Source organism: Leucopleurus acutus (assembly GCF_964270905.1).
Source record: "Leucopleurus acutus genome assembly, chromosome: 17".
NCBI classification, from domain to species: domain Eukaryota; kingdom Metazoa; phylum Chordata; class Mammalia; order Artiodactyla; family Delphinidae; genus Leucopleurus; species Leucopleurus acutus.
The window spans coordinates 3,511,433-3,532,454 of record NC_139159.1 but is presented as its reverse complement, the minus strand read 5'-3'; the positions used below and the strand labels follow the sequence as shown (position 1 = coordinate 3,532,454).

At 42.8% G+C, this 21,022-nt stretch overlaps 1 protein-coding gene across 3 annotated transcripts in view; it reads left to right on the top strand.

Annotated features, from left to right (window-relative positions):
- Positions 1-10,788: 10,788 nt before the first annotated feature.
- Positions 10,789-21,022, top strand: part of LOC309974181 (transcription elongation factor A protein 1) — a 60,422-nt gene continuing 50,188 nt past the window's right edge. For all 3 annotated transcript variants that reach the window (XR_014326864.1, XM_082858643.1, XM_082858641.1), the window contains exons 1-4: positions 10,789-10,916; positions 11,708-11,739; positions 17,924-17,989; positions 19,820-19,867. Coding sequence is in view for 2 of the 3 variants with exons in the window: in XM_082858643.1 (XP_082714769.1) it covers positions 10,848-10,916; positions 11,708-11,739; positions 17,924-17,989; positions 19,820-19,867 (215 nt within the window). In the remaining variant the exon portion in view is untranslated. The remainder of the gene's footprint in view (positions 10,917-11,707; positions 11,740-17,923; positions 17,990-19,819; positions 19,868-21,022) is intronic.

The following is a 21,022-nucleotide window of genomic DNA, read 5'->3' as shown; positions in this document are numbered from 1 at the left end:
GACGCCGGGCCGCCAGTCACGTAATTTCCGGCACTGCTTTACGGCCGAGGCCCCGCCCCTGTCGTGCTGCAGGCGCGCCGCGCCGCCAGCCGCGGGGCATACCGGGAGCCGGGTGCATTCGCGGTGGCGGCAGGTGTGCGAGGGTGGAATCTTCGCGGTGCGCCGGCTTTATGTTTAGTTCGTTGGGGATGGGATCCTATTTTGAGAGGTCGTGCCTTGACCTTGGCTCGGAATGTGCTGCGTTCTCTTCCGCCGCACAAAGCACGCGTTGAAAACGGTGTGTGCGTTAGAGGGCTTGGAGTCACTGGCCTGATGTGTCTCCCAGCCTGGTCCTTAGAGGCGCAGGGTCTTCTCCGAGCTCCACGTGGGGCCCAGAATAAGATACCCTGGGCGCTGAAGTACCGGCTTGGAGCTGAGCCAATTATACGCCCTGTCCTCTGAAAAGAATTGCACAACGGAGAATTGTGGGTTAATTGTTATTTGGGGCAAGATGAGGGCTATAGCATGGGAGATAGCCCCTCAGCTCCGAGGAACTGCTCCGGAGGTCAGTATATATGTGATTTACGTGAAGGGAGGTAGTGTCATCAAGCACACATGTTGGCAGAGGCTTGCTGCTGGTCACAAGGAGCAGATGTCACCGTTAATGATTCTAGTGCCCTTCTAGATACAAGGAGATGCCAGAATTTGGGCTCATAAAATCTTCTGGAAATGCCTATCTGAAAACCTGTTCTGCCAGTTTTCCCAGAGCAAAGTGCGCCTTACTCCTGATCTCAGCCCTCAAGTCTTTTCAAGGGGTGTTGGAGGTCAGCGGCTGCAGTGGCTACCGACTTCATCCTTGTAGAGGCAGATGGCAAGTTCCAACTTTTAGCTGGCAACCTTGAGATTCGAAAATAATACTCAGGGTCGAGCTATTAGTGTCTGGCTGGTACCAACCCGTGAATAGGACGCAAATTCTGCATCCTGTCCGAGTGCGTCTGTGTTGCTTTGACCAAGTCACAGACATGCTAACTTCACTTGCTGTTAATACTGAAGGAGCCACGCTGAGCGCTTGGCTGTGTGTCAGTCGCGTGCTGAGTCACCCTCATTCGATTCATCAACTGAACAACCCCTCGTGGGGTAGATGTTATTACCTTTCGGACTTGACAAGGGCGGTAGCTTGAACGACGTTTCATAGCAAGCAGCAGAGCCAGGATTGCCTCCTATTACATAAGTAGTATTTTTTATAATATAAAGTTGAATATCTGCAGCACAAAATACATAATATTTTCACTCAAAAGTATCGGCTTCCCTATTTTTGTCTTAAGTGAGTATAATATGGACCATGCTCTTTTCTTTTCCTTTCTTTTATTTTTCTTTTTATGTTTCACTGTCTTGCTGGGGGGTTGTTCTGCTCATCCCTACTGGTGATCACAAATGGTGAAGGTGGAAATAAATTTTTGGAGGGCAACTACTTCTCTGTTTAAACATTTTTGAAGTTATTTTAAATCAAGTGTGAAAAACTACAGAGGGGACTTCCTGGTGGTCCAGTGGTTAGGACTCTGTGCTTTCACTGCTGGGGCCGAGTTCTATCCCTGGTCATGGAACTAAGATCCCACAAGCCCCGTGACCTGGCAAAAAAAACCCACAAAAAACACAGAAAGAAAAAGTTGCATTCATTCCTTTATTTGAGCAATATTTATGAGCGAGACACTGAACTTGTTACTGAAAAATATACCTGGATGAAGTCAAACAGGATCTTCTCCCAGATTGTTTGAAATCTAGTAGGGGAGATTTTCCAAGAATTATTATTATTATTATTATTTTGGCTGCACCATGCACTTGTGGGATCTTAGTTCCCCCACCAGGGATCAAACCCGGGCCCTTGGCAATGAAAGCGTGGAGTCCTAACCACTGGACCACCAGGGAATTCCCCAAGAATGAGTATTTTTGAAAAGTTAAAAAAAAATCAGGCCTTTTGTAGAACAAATAGCACTACAAGAGAAATACAAATATGTGAGTTCTATAAAACAATATGAAGATAAAAGTCCATACTATTTAGAAGTGTAGAAAGAAATATAGTGAAAAAAATAGAAGCTAGTTTCTGCCTTTAAGGGTTTTCAATTCAATATATTCATCATCTTTCTGTTAGAAATTTCATACTTCTGGGAAGAAAATTGCAAAATGTGTTGCAAAATGTGTCCTAATCTACAGAAAGATACATAGTTTTCCCCCTATCTAGAAAATCATTGTTTTCCCTAAGTAATGAGCTCTAGATGAGTGTTAGTTCCAATAATATTTTTTATCATCGAAAAAAATTTTATTGAATAAATGAGATACAGGAAATATAAAACAGTGTGCTGCTCTTCTGTGAAGTAGATGCTTTTTGTTGTATATGTTATGTAATGTTATTGGTGGACATCAGTTAATGATAGTGGAAGTAATAATTGTAGGCTACATATTTGTTTAGCCCATATGCAACATGTTGACCAAGCATATAAAACAGTCAAAATAATTTGATGAGTCTCATCTGTGTTGTAAGAATGTAAATTAAGGGTGTATGGTGAATAAGTCATCGATCTTTAAGCCCACAGAAATTTTACATCATCATTATCATTGCAGGATAATATTTATTAAGCACCCACATGCTTGGGGTGTTGTCCTAGACCCTGTTTAAATCACATTAAGGAGACCTTGTAATAAGAAAACACCTCAGCAACTATTAAGAGTCATCCTGACTCCAGCTCTGGTTAATAGTGACTACTGAGTCATTATATAAAAGAATGAAGTGAACCCTATAAAGATGCTATAATTTGAAGTCCATTGGGAAGGCCCTCCTTCTCATACACTCCCAAATAATCCTCCTCCACCTATCCCAGTGCTTTGACAGTCTGTCAGTATAGATTGATTCCTTTTAGCTAATTAATTAAAATAAAAATTTTCAAGGATGTAAGAATGGGAGTTGGGGATGAAAATAAAAGGGGATAAATTCATCACACAAGGTACTGTGTATGAACCATAATGATAATACACTATGAAATGAAGAGTCACATCAGGACTTCCTTGGTGGTGCAGTGGTTGAGAGTCCGCCTGCCAATGCAGGGGACATGGGTTCAAACCCTGGTCGGGGAAGATCCCACATGCCGCGGAGCAACTAAGCCCGCGCGCCACAACTATTGAGCCTGCGCTCTAGGGCCCCGCGAACCACAACTACTGAAGGCCGTGCTCCACAACAAGAGAAGCCACTGCAGTGAGAAGCCCGCACACCGCAAGAAAGAGTAGCCCATGCTCTCTACAACTGGAGAAAGCCTGCACGTAGCAACGAAGACCGAACTCAGCCAAAAATAAATAAATAAAACAATAATAAATTTAAAAAAGATCAACTCAACTGTTTCTGAGATTAAAAAACAACAAGACAAAAGCATGCACATAAAAGTCTCCCATCTCATCTCCCTAAATGAGGTCACACATTAAATAATATTTTGGCAGGGATGGGAACAGGAGGAGGAAAGGAATTTCAGTGATTCAGTTATTACTGACGAGTCATTTTTAGAATGGGACCAAGAATAGGCTAATTTTGTGAAGATCAAAGTTGAGTAAAAAAAACTGGAGATGTGATTTTTCTTAGTGAAGGAAGGAAGGAAGTCAAGGGCGGGAAAGAAGTGAATGGCTTTGATACTGGGAAACAACAAGTATTGAGAGAGAAGAGAGCATGAAAAGGGTTGAAAATAAATGTCACCTTCAAAAAAATTACCTAGTTTTATCAAAGGTTGGTCCTGACTCAAAGGTCTTCATTCACACCTAGATAATTTTTGTTTTGATTTTATCATAGTACATAATGAATTCATTTGTTATGAAAAAAATGCAGTTGTACAAAAGCGCCTACACTGAGAAGCAGAAGATCTTCATAGGCAATCACTTTTAACTTTCTGTTTTCATTTCTTCTGGTGATTGCCTCCATATTTACAAATTAAAATTTCCCTACACTAATTGTTTTTATCAACTTTTGACATTGTATATTCATTCACTTGTTTTATGATAACTGAAGATCTATATTAAACTACTTCCTTCTAGTATTTTCTCTCATGGTAAACTGTGTGATTTAAATAATATAAGAACTTTAAATAATATAAGAACTACTTCTTGGATGTTCAAGTTTCAGAAGTATATATGAGCTCCTCCCTCTAAGATGAAGATACTGACACGCCTCCCCTGTCACTCCTTTGCCCTTTCTCATTTCCAACTTCTGTTAGCTGCCTATTTACTAACAATTTACTGACAATTTAATCCATTGTCATGGATTATCAATATACCTGTACACTTTCAATCATCATTTAGTGTAAATAAGAAGCTACAATTACTGTATTTGCTCTTTCTAGACCAGTTTTCAGTATTTCCCTCTTTTCTGGCCCCAGAGAACTGGCTTTCAGGTTGATAGACTTTCTTTAAATTCATGGCCATAAACCTCAAATTGGTCATCCTACCTCAGTGTTCTAGAAAACTTACTTTTTCACTCTCCATGATGACTATTTTGTATCTACTTTCCCTCTCTCTCTCTGTCAATGATTTTCCTTTATACTTTAGAAAAAGGAGTCATGAGATGGAGAATTTCTTCCACATCCCACCAGTAAATGTACAGTCCTTCCCTAGAACAGCATTCATCCTCTATATCCTATTAAAGAGAAGGAAGTGGCTTTTCTCCTGCTAATGGTCAGTCTTTCCACCTGTGATCTGGACTCCTCCCACCTGCTTAAGAATTTTGTAGTTTTCATATCCCCTTTCTTTCCTACATTATCAATCTCTCTTTGTACTGCTAATCAGAATATAAAAATGTAAAATGGTGGGGCTTCCCTGGTGGCACAGTGATTTAGAGTCTGCCTGCCGATGCAGGGGACATGGGTTCGTGCCCCGGTCCAGGAAGATCCCACATGCCACGGAGCGGCTGGGCCCATGAGCCATGGCCGCTGAGCCTGCGCGTCCGGAGCCTGTGCTCCGCAACGGGAGAGGCCGCAATAGTGAGAGGCCCGCGTACCGCAAAAAAAAAAAAAAGTAAAATGGTGCAGCCTCTTTGGAAAACAGTATGGAGGTTCCTCAAAAAAGTAAAAATAGGGGACTTCCCTGGAAGTCCACTGGTTAAGACTCTGCACTTCCACTGCAGGGGGCGTGGGTTCAATCCCTGGTGGGGGAACTAAGATCCTGTGTGCCGCACAGTGCAGCCAAAAAAAATTTTTTTAATTAAAAAAAAATTTTTTAAGTAAAAATAGAGCTACGTTATCCGGCAAGCCCACTCCTGGGTATATATCCAAAAGAACTGAAATCAGGATCTCGAAGAGATATGTGCACTTCCATGTTTACTGCAGCATTATTCACAGTAGCCAAGACATGGAAACAACCCATATGCATCGACAGACAAATGGATAAAGGAAATATGAGATAGACCTAAAATTAAATATTATTCCAATTTAAAATTTAAGGAAATTGTACCATTTGTGACAACATGGATAGACATGGAAGATGTTATGCTGAATGAAATGTCAGTCACAGAAAGACAAGTACTGCATGATTCCACCTATATCATGTATCAAATAGTCAAACTCATATAAGTAGAAAATAAATTGATGATTGCTAGGGATTAGGAGTGGGGTAAATGGAGAGTTGTTGGTGACTGGGTGTAAAGTTCCAGGTATGCAGAGTGAATGCTATCTAGGGATCTATATGATCTAGGGATCTATAAGGTCTAGAGATCTATAACATTACAACATTGTGCCTATAGTTAGCAGTGTGGTGTGTGCTTAAAAACTTAAGAAGGTAAATCTTTTTAAAATATACATATATTTATTTATTTATTTATTGGCTGTGTCAGGTCTTAGCTGCGGCATGCGGGATCTTTGATGGAGCATGTGGGATCTTTTGTTGTGGCATGCAGCCTCTCTAGTTGTGGCTCGTGGGCTCAGTAGTTGTGGCTCGCGGGCTTAGTTGCCCCGAGGCATGTGGGATCCTAGTTCCCCGACCAGGGATCAGACCCACATCCCCTGCATTGGAAGGCAGATTCTTAACCACTGGACCACCAGGAAAGTCCCAAGATGGTAAATTTTATGTTAAACGTTCTTATCACAAGAAACAAAGCAAGGGGACACAAGAAATCTTTAAGAGGTGATGGAATGTTTAAAACCATGATTGTGGTGATGGTATCACAAGTGTAAGCATATGTCCAAACTCATCGAAATGTACACATTAAATATGTACAATTTGTATATATTAATTATACCTCAATAAAGCTAAAAAATAGAAATTATCTTCTAAAGTGAGTTCTTAGCAGCACTCAAAGCAGTTGGCCACCCCCGCTTGAAATATTTTCCTTGTCCGATTTCTGGATAGCCCACATTTCTGGCTTCTTTCTTCCATCCTGGCTGACCTCTCTCACTTTTACTGTCTCCTCCTACACTATCTGGCCTCTAAATGTTGAAATTTATTGTTTCTATGCAGATGTTCTCCCAAGGTGATCTTAAATGGTTTATAAATTCTCAGATTTATACCCACGTCCCAAATCAGAGCCAATCTGTATAGAGGGAAGACTGTGAAGACATGGGGAGAAGACAGTCACCTACAAGTCACGGAGAGCGGCCTCAGAGGAAACCAGCCCTGCCGACACCTCGATCTTAGACATCTCACCTCCAGAACTGTGAACAAATTAATTTGTCTGTTAATCCACCCAGTCTGTGGTCCTTTGTTATGGTAGTCCTAGCAAACTAATAGAGATTTTGGTACCAGGAATTAGGGTACTGCTCTAACAAACATCTAAAATTGTGGAAGTGACTTTAGAACTGGTTAATGGGTAGAGGCTGGGAGAGTTTTGAGGGGCATGTTAGAAAAAGGAACGAAAAGAGATTTGGAAATTTCTCAGCCTTTCTATATTACAAAAAATGAGAAAGAGTATTCTGGAGGGAACATCAAGGGTGTGACTGGACAATCATTCACTACAGGGGCACAACAGTAAGTTTGAACTGAAAGATGGAAGAGTCAGAGAACTTAAATACAGATTGATGGAGGTTACGCAATCTGAGGAACAGAGAAAAAGAATGAAGACTGAGCAGGGCCTTACAGAATTGTGGGACACCATTAGGCATACCAGCATTTGTGTAATGGAAGTAACTGAAGGAAAGGAGGGAGGGGAGCAGAAAAATATCGACTATATAGTGGTTGAAAACTTCCCAAACACTATGAGAAACATTACATATCCAAGAGGCTCAATAAACTCTTAGCATGACTGAAAGGAGGTCTACACCCAGACACATCATGGTCAAATGCTTAAAGCTGATGGTATATGTCCAAAGGAACTGAAAGCAGGAAGTCAAACAGATATTTGTATGCCAATGTTCATTGAAGCATTATTCACAAAAACCAAAAGGTGGAAACAACCCAAGTGTCCATCAACAGATGAATGGATAAACAAAAAGTAGTGTACACCTGCAAAGGTATTTTATTCAATCATAAAAGGGAATGAAGATATGATACATGCCACAACATGGAAGAACCTTGAAAACATTATGCTAAATGAAATAAGTGAGATACGAAAGGACAAATATTGTATGAATCCACTTACATAAAATATCTGGAATAAACAAATTCATAGAGACAGAAAGTAGATTAGACATTACAAAGGGTTAGGGAGAGGGTGGAATGGAGAGTATTGCTTAACAGTTACAGAGTTTCTGTTTGGAGCGATGGAAAATAGTGGTGAAGATTGCACAACATTTTAAATGCAATTAATGCTACTGAATTGTACACTTTAAAATGGCAAATATGGCAAATTTTATGTTAAATACATTTCACTACAATTACAAAATTAATAATGTACCAAAAATCATTGAATTGTACACTTTAATGGATGAATTGTATGATTTGTAAATTATATCTCAATAAAGCTGTCAAAGTAAAAGGATGTAAAAAGATAAACAGCAACAATAAGAGAGCTGGAGCAGCTATGCTAATATCTGAAAAAATAGATTTTAAGATAAAAATTGTTAACAGGAAGCAAAAACTGACAGAATCTAAAGAAAACAATAGACAATTCAACAATAAGAGTTGGGGACTTGAATTCCCCTCATTCAAAAATTGACAGAATAAATAGGCAGAAGACTGATGAGGTTATAGAACACTTGAACAACATTAAAAACTAGCTGGACATAATAGACATCTATCAAACACTCTGCCCAACAACAGCAGAATACATATTCTTCTCAAATGCACATGGAACAGTCTCCAAAATAGACCGTATGCTGTGACATAAAACCTGTCTCAATAGAACTAAAAATCTGAAGTCATACAAAGTATGTTTTCTGACCACAATGGAACTTGTGAAAGAAATTTGGGAAATACACAGATACATAGAAATTATCTTCAAGTATATAATTGCCTAAAAATCCACCAAAAAGAAAAAAAAGCTACTAAAACTTAAGTGAGTATAGCAAGATTTCAGATACAAGGCCAGTATGCAAAAATTAAATTCCTGTATCTAGCAATAAATAATTAAACTGAAATACCATTTACAATTGCATAAAATATGGATTTTCTAGGCATAAATTTGACAAAAGGTATTCCGGCCTATACAATGAAAAGTATAAAACATTACTAACAGAGGGCTTCCCTGGTGGCACAGAGGTTAAGAATCCGCCTGCCAATGAAGGGGATACGGGTTCAGGCCCTGGTCCGGGAAGATGCCACATGCCGTGAAGCAACTAAGCCCGTGCGCCACAACTACTGATCCTGAGCTCTAGAGCCCGCGAACCACAACTACTGAAGCCCGCGCGCCTAGAGCCCGTGCTCTGCAACAAGAGAAGCCACCGCAATGAGAAGCCCACAAACCACAACGAAGAGTAGCCCCCACTTGCCACAACTAGAGAAAGCCCACGCACAGCAACGAAGACCCAACGCAGCCATAAATAAATAAAAATTTATAAAAACAAAGAAACACTTTAAAAATAAATAAATAAAACATTACTGATAGAAATCCAAGATTACCTAAAAATTCACACTAGCTCTTGGATCAGAAGACTCAGTTGTCAGATGTCCTCAAATTGGTCTGTAGCTTCATGAGAATCTCAATGAAAATCCCAATAGCCTTTTTATTTTGGAGAAATCAGCACCAACTTAACATTTTTGAGAGCCCACAAAATTATCAGCACTCACATCCAGTATAAGAATGATTGGGGAAAAAATAAAAGAGAGTATGAATAAGACCCCCAAACTTCAAGCATTCTGGCTATCATATAATTAAAGTGGAGATTTTGTTGTTTTGTTTTTGTTTTTAAGATCTTTGTTCACTAGCTTCCCCTTCCCTTACACTGGACTCCCTAAGGATTGTTAAAAAACAAAACTCAACAGAATAAATAAAAAAATCTAACTGGCTTTATGCAACGATTCATGAATGGGGCAGCACCCCATCCAGCAAGTAGAGAGGAGCTCCGGGGAGCCGCACAAACAGAAGACTTTTAAAGGCAGAAAGAGGGTGGCAACGAGGAAAGAGCAGATTACTTCATTTTTCTTTGGGGGATGGAAGGGGTCTAGACAGGCTGATTAACTCACTAGCGCCGACTAGGAAATTCCAGACTGACTTTAAGATTACATCCTGCCAGAGATTGAAACTGGAATAAGTTTAGGTAGTAAGTTTCAGTTTGGGGATGATGTGGGCTTAGCAAAAGTGACTCCATTTTGGGCCTGTTATCCTCCTTTTAACAGATTGTATATATCCTCTAAGTTTCTCCACTAGATTGTGACAACTAAAAACTGTCGTTTGCCACCTGGTTCTACAAGGGTGAAGTCAGTACCCACTGCAGTCGCTGACCTTCAACACCTCCAGAAAGGAGTTCAGGGCTGAGATCAGGATGAGGTACCCTGTGCTCTGGGGAAAACTGGCAGAACAGGACTTCAGATAATTAGATACTTGCAGGTGAACATTTTTATGAACCCAAACTCTTGCATCTTCCCACATTCAGAAAAGCACTAAAACCATTAAATCTCTTCTGACTAGCAGCAACCTTCTAGGGAGACACGTGCTTGACTGCATGCACACTTGGACCAAAATCATCTACCCACTGACCTCGCCCCCCGCCGCACCTTTTCAGAGCACGTCCTCAGCGCTGAGAGGAGGTGTCCCAGGTCATAGCCCTCAGTGAGTCCCCAAATAAAACGGAACCACAGCTCTCACTGTGTGTTTTCTCCAGTGGTCAACTGTAACCCTCCTAAGGTCAGGGCATTTTGCCTTTAGGTGTGTCCATCTCCGCCCCTCCCAGACCCTACCAGGTATTTGATGGGCATCGGGCCACCGCTGTAGAATGGGGTCATGTGTTCCGGGGCCTAAATCAGTAGGACCTCCAGAGCCACCAATCAGCAAATTGTGGAAACTCGGTTACAACTGAGTGCTTCCCTCTCCAGTTGCAGTTTAAAGGAGGCGAGGCGCGGGCCCCCAAACTACACACCTGTGCAGCCCCCAGTGGAAATACCGCAGAAGCTGCTCCCCAAGTCCAGTCCTTCCCGACCTTTGCAAGTGAGTGGGGTCTGGAGTGACCGCGCGGCCCCGCCCCCCAGACCGGCCGCCCGCACTGAGCACGCGCGGCCCGCGGGCCGGAGGTCAGCTCGGGCCGCCCTCTGCCGCGGCCAACACGGCGTCGGGCGGCCGGGCACTGTGACGCGCGGGGCGACCGGCGGGGCGGGGCGGGGCACGGTGAGGCGCGGCGCGGCGCGGCGTGGGCGCGCACGCGCCTGAGCGCGCGCCCGTGGGCGGGCCGGACTCGGCGCTTGCACCCACTTGGGCAGCGGCTAGGCGCCCGCTCCGCCTTCCGCTTCCGACGCGCGGTCGGTGGAGCCGGTGTATGTGCGGCAATAACATGTCGGCTCCGCTGCCCGCCATCGTGCCCGCCGTCCGGAAGGCCACCGCCGTGGTGAGTGCGGCGCTGGGGGCCTCGCGAGGGGTCGCGTCGCGGGCCGGTGGGCGGCGGGCCGGGGCTGGGACGGGGCGTGCGGTCCGGGGGGTCGGGCGCGGTGGTGGGCGCCGCACGGCCGGGCTGTGTGCGGAGGGGGCGGGGTCGCGGCGGGCGGGCGGGCGGCACCGAGGCCCAGTGCCCCCGGCCCCGCATCCCCCGGGCCCTGCGCGCGGATCCGCCCCGGGACCCCGGAGGCACCCGCTTGAGTGGACGGCGCCCCAACTCCAGGTGGCTCTGGAGCACGTTGCTGCCTTGTCTGTGCATGAGGGAGATGCCTTGATTGTGTCACCTTGCACCCCTGTCCTCAGTTAAAGAAGTTTGAAGATTTAGTGTCCTTTTCGATCAGAGGTGCTGTTCCTTAGGAAACTTGTGCGTGAGGATCTCAAACTTACTTTTAGCCGCCGGAAAGCTCCCTTTTGGGATGGAGAAATTCTACTGTACGCGTGAGAACTTTCATGGTTTGACCTGAAAGAGACAAAACGATTTTTCTTGGAATGTGATCATTTGCCCAGAAGCCTGTCTAACTGGGACCTCTTTAAGTGCTAAAATCCCACGTTAATTATCTTAGGAGCTGCACCGAGAGACGTTAAGTGCTTTTGCCCCTTACGCGAGGTCTGTAGAGATTGATTAACTTGCTGAAGGTAGTGTTCTGTGATTCCGGCCTCCACCTTAACTGGGGCTCTGGAGTGTGTAACATTCCGCTGGGTTTATTTAGGCATTGCTTACTCATTGTTCCTCTTCCGTTCTAGGTGATTTTCCTTCATGGATTGGGAGACACAGGGTAGGTACCATTGTTAGTACCCTAATGAAACGGGTCATGCAACTCTACACGAGCAAAGAATTCTAGGATTGTATAAAAATAGATTGATAGTCATATTTCGTACAGTCCAGTCATGAGATAGAAGCCTTTCTTTTTTTGAAAACCCCCAGAATTTTCCCCTCATCCTCTTATTTTGTCATTCTTCACCTCCTCTGTCTGGAACATATTAAAACTGCAAACTCCTCCTTGAGTTGCCATGGGTAGTGGATACCAGAGATGGGAGGTATGTTTGTAGAGATGCAAGTGACAGCTTTCCAGAGGAGGTAAAATTTCAGGGCAGGTTGAGAAGAACTAGTTGATTTTGATAAGTGAGATAATAGCAATGTGAACATTCTGAATGAGAGCTCTGATGTTCCCTTAAAAGAAAAAAATCAGTTGAAGGGCAGGGAATGCAGCTCAAAGATTTGTTTGGAGGCTTATCAAACACATTCTGTTGTGCTAACTGTAGCCACATGGTTTATCTTTCACTCAGTCTCTTTCTATATTGAGAGCTTTTTAAAATTTAAATCAGTGGTTACCTGTTTGAAACTTCGATCAAATTATTGTTATAACATTGTTACAAAATTGAAGAATTAGAGGAAAAGTGAAGATAAATGTTGATAAGATAGCCAAGAAACTATTAAATCTTTGCAAGGAGGCACTGGGCCAGATTAATTCTTGGAAGTGATTCCTAATATCCTTTTATGCCTCCCAAGTAGAGGTACATGACACATGCCTTGCATGGAGTTATGGGAAAGGTTATAGGACTGTTTCTGGCCATCAGGTAGTCCTATGAAAAGGACAGACTTACTTTACTATTTATTTATTTTTCTAAACAGAGGTTTTAGAGGAGCTCTGTTTTATCACCAAACTCTTCTTGATGCTGAGACCCAGGGAGGATCTCGCTCACCTGTAACTTTCCCAATAAAGAGAGCTTCAGGGTCTGAAGAATCAGTCCAGGGGGTAAAATCTTCAGTTGTAGAAAGATTCTCTGTGGACCCCAGTTTAGCCAGATTCTTTAGACCAAAGTTAAGAGTGAAAGTGATGAAAAAAATGAACAATGTGAGATTAAAAACACCAAGAGCAGCCATGACATCTTGACTAAGAATTAAGTTTATATAAAGAATTAGAGGTCTCCAGTTCTGACAGTATGTACTTTGGGGGAGGGCACCAAAGAAAGCTGACGCTGGATTGCTTCCACGAGCACATGATGATATTCAGAACCAGCCGACCTGACAAGTGGCAATTCAATGTTTGAGTTACTTTCTGGAGGACTCAAGTTCTTTTGTCAGGTTACCGTAGAGGATGATAGGGATTAAGCGACTCAGCTATGAAAATGGGCAGCTTTGCCTTTCTTGTTTAAGGTTCTTTTTTGCAGGACCAGCCAAGGTGTGCTGTCTGGGAACTTGGGTCTTGCAGTCTGTGTTCTCATGAAAAGTCTCTGATGGCCAAATAAGATTGGGGGACCCTGTATAATTCTATATTTTCTCAATTCTAATATGTCATTTCCCCCACATTTTTATGTTACTGAGATGGGTATTCATCTTACGATATGTGTGTTTATTGTGGTGGTGATTTTTTTTTTTTATAAAAGGCTTTTTTTCAGTGGTGCCACTTAGATTATATCTTAGTGTCTAGGAAATATGATATGGCATATTCTCCTCTAGAAGATTTACTGGGTATGCACTAGCATGTTTAAAGCTCTGGAAAGTTCTGCAGGAAACACATCTGACCACAAAATTGTTTCTATGCATAACATGTATAATAAAATGTGTTAGTTCAAACTATATTGCATAAGATCAGTTTTCCTTCCAAAATAAAAACAGCTTGTCTTATGATTATGAAAATGTTACATTTGTCTTGTAAAAAAAATTCAAATACAAATATGCTTGAGAAGAGAGTGAAAAACAGTTGAACAACCCAGAGATACATATTTATTTTTGATAGCATTTTAAAACTCTTTTATTTTGAAATGCTTTCAAATTTATAGAAGGGTTGCAAGAATAAAACAGATTCCTTAAAACCTTCTACTCAGATTCACTGATCTCTATCGAATATGTTACTGTGTTTGCCAAAACTTTGGAGAATAAATTGCCGATGCCATGATTCTTTATTTCCAGACTTCAACATGTATCTCCTAAGAACAAGCAGAGTCTCTTATGTAACCACAGAAAATTACCAAATTCAGGAGATTCAGCGCCATTTAGCATTGTTATCCTGTCTAGTCTGTCGTCTAACAGACCTTGGCAGCTGCCCCAGTCGTGTCCTTTGCAGTAATCCTGTCCGCCTGCACTTGCATCCCAGCCGCACTGCGCTGAGCTGCTGCAGCTCTTCAGTCTCTTTTAATCTGGAACAGTCCCTCGGCTCTTCTTTGGCGTTCGTGACATGGACGTTTCTGCAGGGATCAGGCTGGTCCCTCCATTTAGGTTTATTTGACATTTCCTCACGATGACGTTCAGCTTGTGCATTTTTGGTACGAACACCATGTACATGGTACGGCCTGTTCATTGCATCACGTCAGGAGGCAGGTGGGACGGTCCGTCCCATTACTGATGCCGACCTGGATCACGCGATAAAGGTGGTCTCTTTCTTCCTCTGGGTCTCTCTACGGCACCTATTCTCCCTGTGTAGGTAGAGTGAGTCGTGGGGAGATGCAAATCGTACATCAGACTTTCACCTGATATTTTTCACGTCTGTGGATGATTCTTGCTGGAGTAGGTTGTTACTGTGATGTGATTTTCTAATCCTGCCACTCCTTTGATGTCTATTAGCTTGCCCCTCCCCACTTGTGTAGTTTGGACTCACAGATTTACTTCGAGGGTTACATTCCCTCGTTGTGTTGTCATGTAAAATTTTTAACTACTTCTTTTAAAATAACTTCAAATTTACATGAAAGTTGCAGAAATAGTATTTAGAGGTCCTTCTACCTGTCACTCAGATTACACAGTTGTTAACATTTCTCACACGCTTGAGAATAAGTTGCAGACATGTTGCCTTATGACTCCATAGAGCTTCAGTGTGTATTTTGTAAGTACAAGGACATGGCCACGTAGCCATGGTGTAACCATCAATCAGGCCGTTAACACTGGTCTGAAGCTACCATCACATCCACCAGCCCCACTTGCCTTTCCCTGGGTTGACCCAGTGGTGTCCTTTCTGGGTCCAGGATCTCAAGTTAGATTGAGCTGTCACGTCTCCTGAGGCTCCTTCAGTCCTGAGCAGTCCATTTTCTTGTCTTTGGTGACCTTGACACTCTTCCCCTATGGGCCAGTTCCTAGGTAGGATGTCCCTCAGTTTGGGTTTATGTGATGTCTCCCTTTCGGCAGGGACACCGCAGAGGTTGCTGTGGTGGTCCTGGGACCACACTGTATTGATTTTTGTGCCTTTGCTGATGATACTGTGTTTCATTATCTGGTTAAGGTAGTGTCTGCCAGGTTTCTCCACAGTAAAATTAATAAATATAATTGCACTTAAAAAGTGTTTTGTGGGGAGATACTTTGATTTTATGAAAATACCTGTTTCTCACCAATTTTTCACCTGTGGATTTAGCACCCATTAACGATTGCTGTCTGGATCTATTATTGTGATGGTTGCCAAATAATGCTCTTTTAAAAAATTCCTTCATTTGGTATTTATTTGTTGGCAGTCTACAGTATTATTTTCAATCCTCTCCTTATTTGACCTCTCAGTAAGATCTGACCCACTTAACCACTTCTGCCTTTGAAACTTTGTTTTGTAAACTTTTACAATCTGGCCTAGAAAAATCTCACACAGATGGGCAACACAGACCAGCGACGCCTGGAATATACGGAGGGGAGGGACGGGTTTCCATGAAGAGGGCCTGGCTTTCTCCTTCCCCACTCCCCTTTGTCAGAGCTGTGCTTTCCGGTGTCACGGTCAGCTGTGAGGGGAGGGTGTGTTCCCACGCAAGAAGCATGACTATGGGTGGGGCACCTGGGGGGAGGCAGGTCCCAACCTGCACTGCTGGCCCAGAGCTGCCAGAGCTGAAGCCAGCTTTCTCGTGGAATTACGAATACGGGAAGGGGGACCGACTAGGAAAAAGCCTGTGGTGTTGGGCTGGAATCGAGGAACCAGTGTACGCAGACTTTTTAACAAGTTCCCAGACGGCAACACATTTTCGAAAACCACTGGACTGAATGAACTGTTTGAGGCCACACTTCTAGATAGAGACAGAGTTGGGGCTAGAACCCGAGACTCCTACTCGTTTATTATTTACTAAAGTATTTTCCTTTGTTGCTTGTGCTTTTGTCTTCACGTCTAAGAAACCATTGCCACGTCCAAGGTCACAAAGATTTTCGCATGTTTTCTTCTAGGAGTTTTATAGTTTGATCTAAGTTTAGGTCTTTGCTATATTCCGAGTTAATTTTTGTACATGGTGTGAGGTAGGAGTCTAACTTCATCCTGTTGCATGTGGGTTTCCACTTATTCCAGTTACTTTTGTTGAAAAGACTATTCCTTCCCCATTGATTTGTTTTGGCACCCTGTTCAGAAATAAACTGACCATAAATGTGAGGGTTTATTTCTGTATTCTCAAATCTATTTCATTGATTTGTATGTCTTTTCAGTGTCACAATCTTTATTACTGTTGCTTTGTAGTAACTTGAAATTGGGAAGTGTGAGTCTTCCAACAATACTTTTTTTTCAAGATCGGCTGTTCTGGGTCTCTTGAGTGTCCAAATGAATTTTAGAGTTAGCTTGTCAGTTTCTGCAAAGCCACCTGTGATTCTCGTAGAGATTGCATTGACTGTGGTTCCATTTGGGGAGCACTTCCATCTTAAGAATATTAAGTCTTCCAGAATGCAGGATGTCCATTATATAGATCTTCTTTCATTTCTTTCAACATGTTTTGTACTTTTCACACTAAAGTCTCACATACACACACACACGAACCCACATGGAAACACACATATGCACATGCATGCACCCATATATAACTTCTAGAATAGTGCCTGACTCAGTGCAGTGTTACATAAGTGTTAATGTTCATAATGTTATTAAGTTTTCTGTATTTCCTTAACACTTTGGGGGAAGGTGGATTAAAATAGAGAAGTAGTTAATAGAAAAGCATTTAACATTTATTTCAAAACTACTTAATCCAAAAAGGTCTTAAGTTACCTTTATTTTACCCTCTAATAGAGGTAAAATGTGGGAAGTATCAGGTGTAATGTCAAGTGTAAAGACACAGGGAGCTGTTTGTATGTATAGTATGATCCCATTCTTGTGAAATCTGTATCTATTTCTCAAGTGATATGCATGGAAAAAGTTGGAAGGAAATACGTAGAAAGATTAACTGTTTATTTCTGGCCAGAAGGATTTTGATGACGCCTCATATTCTGTTTTGAACATATATATGTACATATATGCATAAGGAGAGAACATTAATTAAAGTTACTTTTTCAACTTCTTTTCTTTTTTTGGCTGCGTTGGGTCTTCGTTGCTGTGCGCGGGCTTTCTCTAGTTGTGGCGAGCGGGGGCTACTCTTCGTTGCGGTGTGTGGGTTTCTCATTGGGGTGGCTTCTCTTGTTGTGGAGCACGGGCTCCAGGCGTGCCGGGCTTCAGTAGTTGTGGCACGTGGGCTCAGTAGTTGTGGCTCGCGGGCTCTAGAGCACAGGCTCAGTAGTTGTGGCGCACGGGCTTAGTTGTTCCCTGGCATGTGGGATCTTCCCGGACCAGGGCTTGAACCCGTGTCCCCTGCATTGGCAGGTGGATTCTTAACCACTGTGCCACCAGGGAAGTCCCATAGGTTGTTATTTTTAATGGTGTAGTAAGCGTGGAGAAATATCAGACAGCTGCTTTACTTTACTCCTCTGAGAATTTTTTCTTCATATAAAATGAATTATATCATCTGTCTTGCCTACTTTGTTAGGCACATTGTTGGGAGGTTATAAAGAGATTAAAAAAATGTATTTTATAAATTATAAAGCCCAGTGAAGTATATGCAAGAGAAGACCCTGCTCTTCAGGAATCACAAGAGATCATTTTTATCCGCAGGTGAAGCTGAAATCATAAGCTTTGGGTTGTTTCTAGGTTGGTGGTGGTCTTTTAAGGGGTTGAAATTTACCCTCACAGATTTACTCTTCTGTTATTAACTTACTGGAATTTAAAGCAGTATCTAATGGCGTCATTCCTGTGGTTTCTCCGCCAGGCATGGGTGGGCAGAAGCCTTTGCAGGTATCAGAAGCGCCCACATCAAGTACATCTGCCCGCACGCGTAAGTGTTTTCAGTTTTCAGGCTTGGGATTCAGAGTCTGGAGAGGAACAATCGTGATAGCTTTACGTTTCCAGCAAAGCATTTGAATATAATTAATTTTTATCTTTTAAATGTTCAGGTTCAAAATAAAGGTTAGTAAGTTCTGTGAAACTAAAATGTGTCTTGGTTACATTGAATTTTTTTCTTATCCTTTTTGTTGAGAAATTTAAAATAATGCTCTCTTGGAGATCAGTTGAACTCACAGCCAGAAAAATTTTTGTAGACATACAAGTGCCTGTTAAGTTCTCAGGACATCCATGAGCTGTCTCTGAAGGGGATTTACCTATCAGGTTTGGGAGAAATCTCCACTACCTTGAAAACACGCCTAAATTTGATCAGTTAGAGGCAATGTGATGCAGCGTGGAAAGAGCACAGACTCTGGAGACTGTTAGGTTTGGTTTTGAATTCTGAAGACATTTGTCCGTGTCAGAAAGAAACTAGTAAGTTTTGAGCAAACTCAGAAAATCACTAAGATGCACAAGTCTTAGGTCAAAGTGTGCTGAGAAGCAGTAGCCATGGAGAAACAGGTGGGGTGAGATACATGCTGATGGCTTAGTAATTCATCCTCGGAAGTGGTCGTAGCAGCAGAGTCGATAAATGTGAAAGAGGAAAAATACGAGATTATGTAAGAAAACATCCCCCCTCTTTTTATCCTGAAAGGGTTGCGATGTCCTTATTAATCTGACTCATGCCAGAGACAGAATTCTTTTTTTTTTTTTTGTCTTTATTGGAGTATAATTGCTTTACAGTGGTGTGTTAGTTTCTGCTGTATAACAAAGTGAATCAGCTATACATATACATATATCCCCATATCCCCTCCCTCTTGCGTCTCCCTCCCACCCTCCCTATCCCACCCCTCTAGGCGGACACAAAGCACAGAGCTGATCTCCCTGTGCTATGCGGCTGCTTCCCACTAGCTATCTGTTTTACATTTGGTGGTGTATATATGTCCATGCCACTCTCTCACTGTGTCCCAGCCTCCCCTTCCCACCTGTGTCCTCAAGTCTGTTCTCTGTGTCTGCAAGACAGAATTCTTGATGGTGTTGGAATTTCTGCTACACTGTTATTGGCTCCAAGATTGAATTTAGTTTAAGGCTATTTCCCAACCTAGGGAAGTTTATGTTTTCATGGAAATTTTGCTAAGATTTTGTGACCTCTAAGGTAAACTTGTTTCATGAGTCAGGAGGATGGTGGTGAGATGTAGTTAGAGTGTATTTGGTTTTCTTTCCATTTGTACCTAGCTGCATTCAGGTTGTCCAGCAAGTTTTTCATCACAGAATTGAGTTGGGTATAATGGACACTTAGGCAAGACTTGTATTTCCCTTATTTATTTAGAGGTCTCTTAAACAAGCAGGTACATAGCTAAGAACTAGAAAATAAGCAAAAATGTAATTTGAGCCTATGGGAATTGATGTCACCATTCCTGTGCAGTAAGTTGCTTGTGTCCTTAGCCCCTTAGTCAGAGTCTCAGAAATTTCCATCTGTCTTGGTTACCGTTTTCCTTCTCGTGTCTGGTTTGAAAGTATCAAATAAAGATGTTGAAGAAGGAAGATGTTGTTTATTCGCCAAGCTTAGTCCATTCCAGCTGCGGCTCTGTCTTGAGAACCATTTGGAGGGTGTGGAGAACAGAATTGTGCAGGTGTACGTGCAGTGAAGCAGCTCATCTATTCAAATTGTAGCATTCAATTTTGTGAGAGCCTCAAGTAATCATCTTCAGTTGATGGAATTTATCAGGTTTTGTACTTTGGTATACTATACTTATTTTTCCTTTTCTTTTTCTTCCCCATGTAGACCGGTTATGCCTGTAACATTAAATATGAACATGGCCATGCCTTCTTGGTAAGTAAGACTTCACTTATTCAATAAGAACTTTTTACTTATACTTTTTTTTTAAATCAGAAGTGCTTTTGCATATAGCAATTTTTAATTAATTATTTTTAAGTTGCAAAGTTATATAAATTTAACCTTTATTCGACTATTTCAGGTTTTATGTTAGATTTGGGGTAAATCTTAAGGAGTTTAAGGAGCTGCACCAACAGGTAGAGAAACAGGAGAGAGTGGGTGGATAGAGATACCGCAGAGAGCACCTCTTGCTGCTTGATAAACCTTTGTTGATTTCAGTACCCAAACGTGTTCGTGCGCCCGTGTGGCATCCACTCTGGTGAAGCCGCGGCCTCTCCACCTCCCACCTTCTTGCCTTCCTGGAGAGCTGGCCAGTTTTTAAGGAAAGCAATTCCTGCTGAGCCCTCTCGAGACATTCGTGATGTCAGGCATTCCCTGTGTGCTTTACAGTTGGTTCTTTGTTCTCTGAGCCACTTACAGACCATGCTTTCTTCCTGCTGCTCTGAGACTCTGCCGTCAGGTCTGTTCAAAACTGATGACTTTGACACCCGATTCCTATTTCCCTTTCCCCTCTAGCTCCTGCCACCGTCTTACCTTTCAGGTGACTATGGGATCCAATGTCAGTGACCCATTCACAAGCCTTGACCGGCTTGTCACTTCCTGGACTCTTCTCTTTCCGCTGACGTTTTCCTCTCTCAGCTTCAGGCACCCACAGCATCCCCTGGGCTTTGTCGTCTGGAACTGTTCCATCTCTGAAGGCACTTACTTCAGACCTGACTGTCAAGCGTAGTTGTTCCCCCTGGGAGTTTGCTCCCCCGTCTCTGCACTGCCTGTTGAGGCCTCGTGGGGACTCCAGCCTGTCGCCACCTTGTCCTCTGCTTGTTCCCACGCACCTCGAACCCACCCTGCACCTTCGTTTTTATCTGCTGGACATTGCTTGGCAACTTTTACAGGTTCCTGCCTACCTTGACCTGTGATTCTTCCACCTTCCCGCTCTGGCACAATTCCTGTCCAGAAGCAAAGTTTCTACCTCACGTTGCTCGAGACCATGGTGGAAGCACCGAGCGGGTAGCGAGGTAGTCGGGGCCAAGGGAGGGCCCCCGCCTCCGGCTTGAGGTCGCTGCAGTGCGCGGTGACGGGTTTTGCAGAATG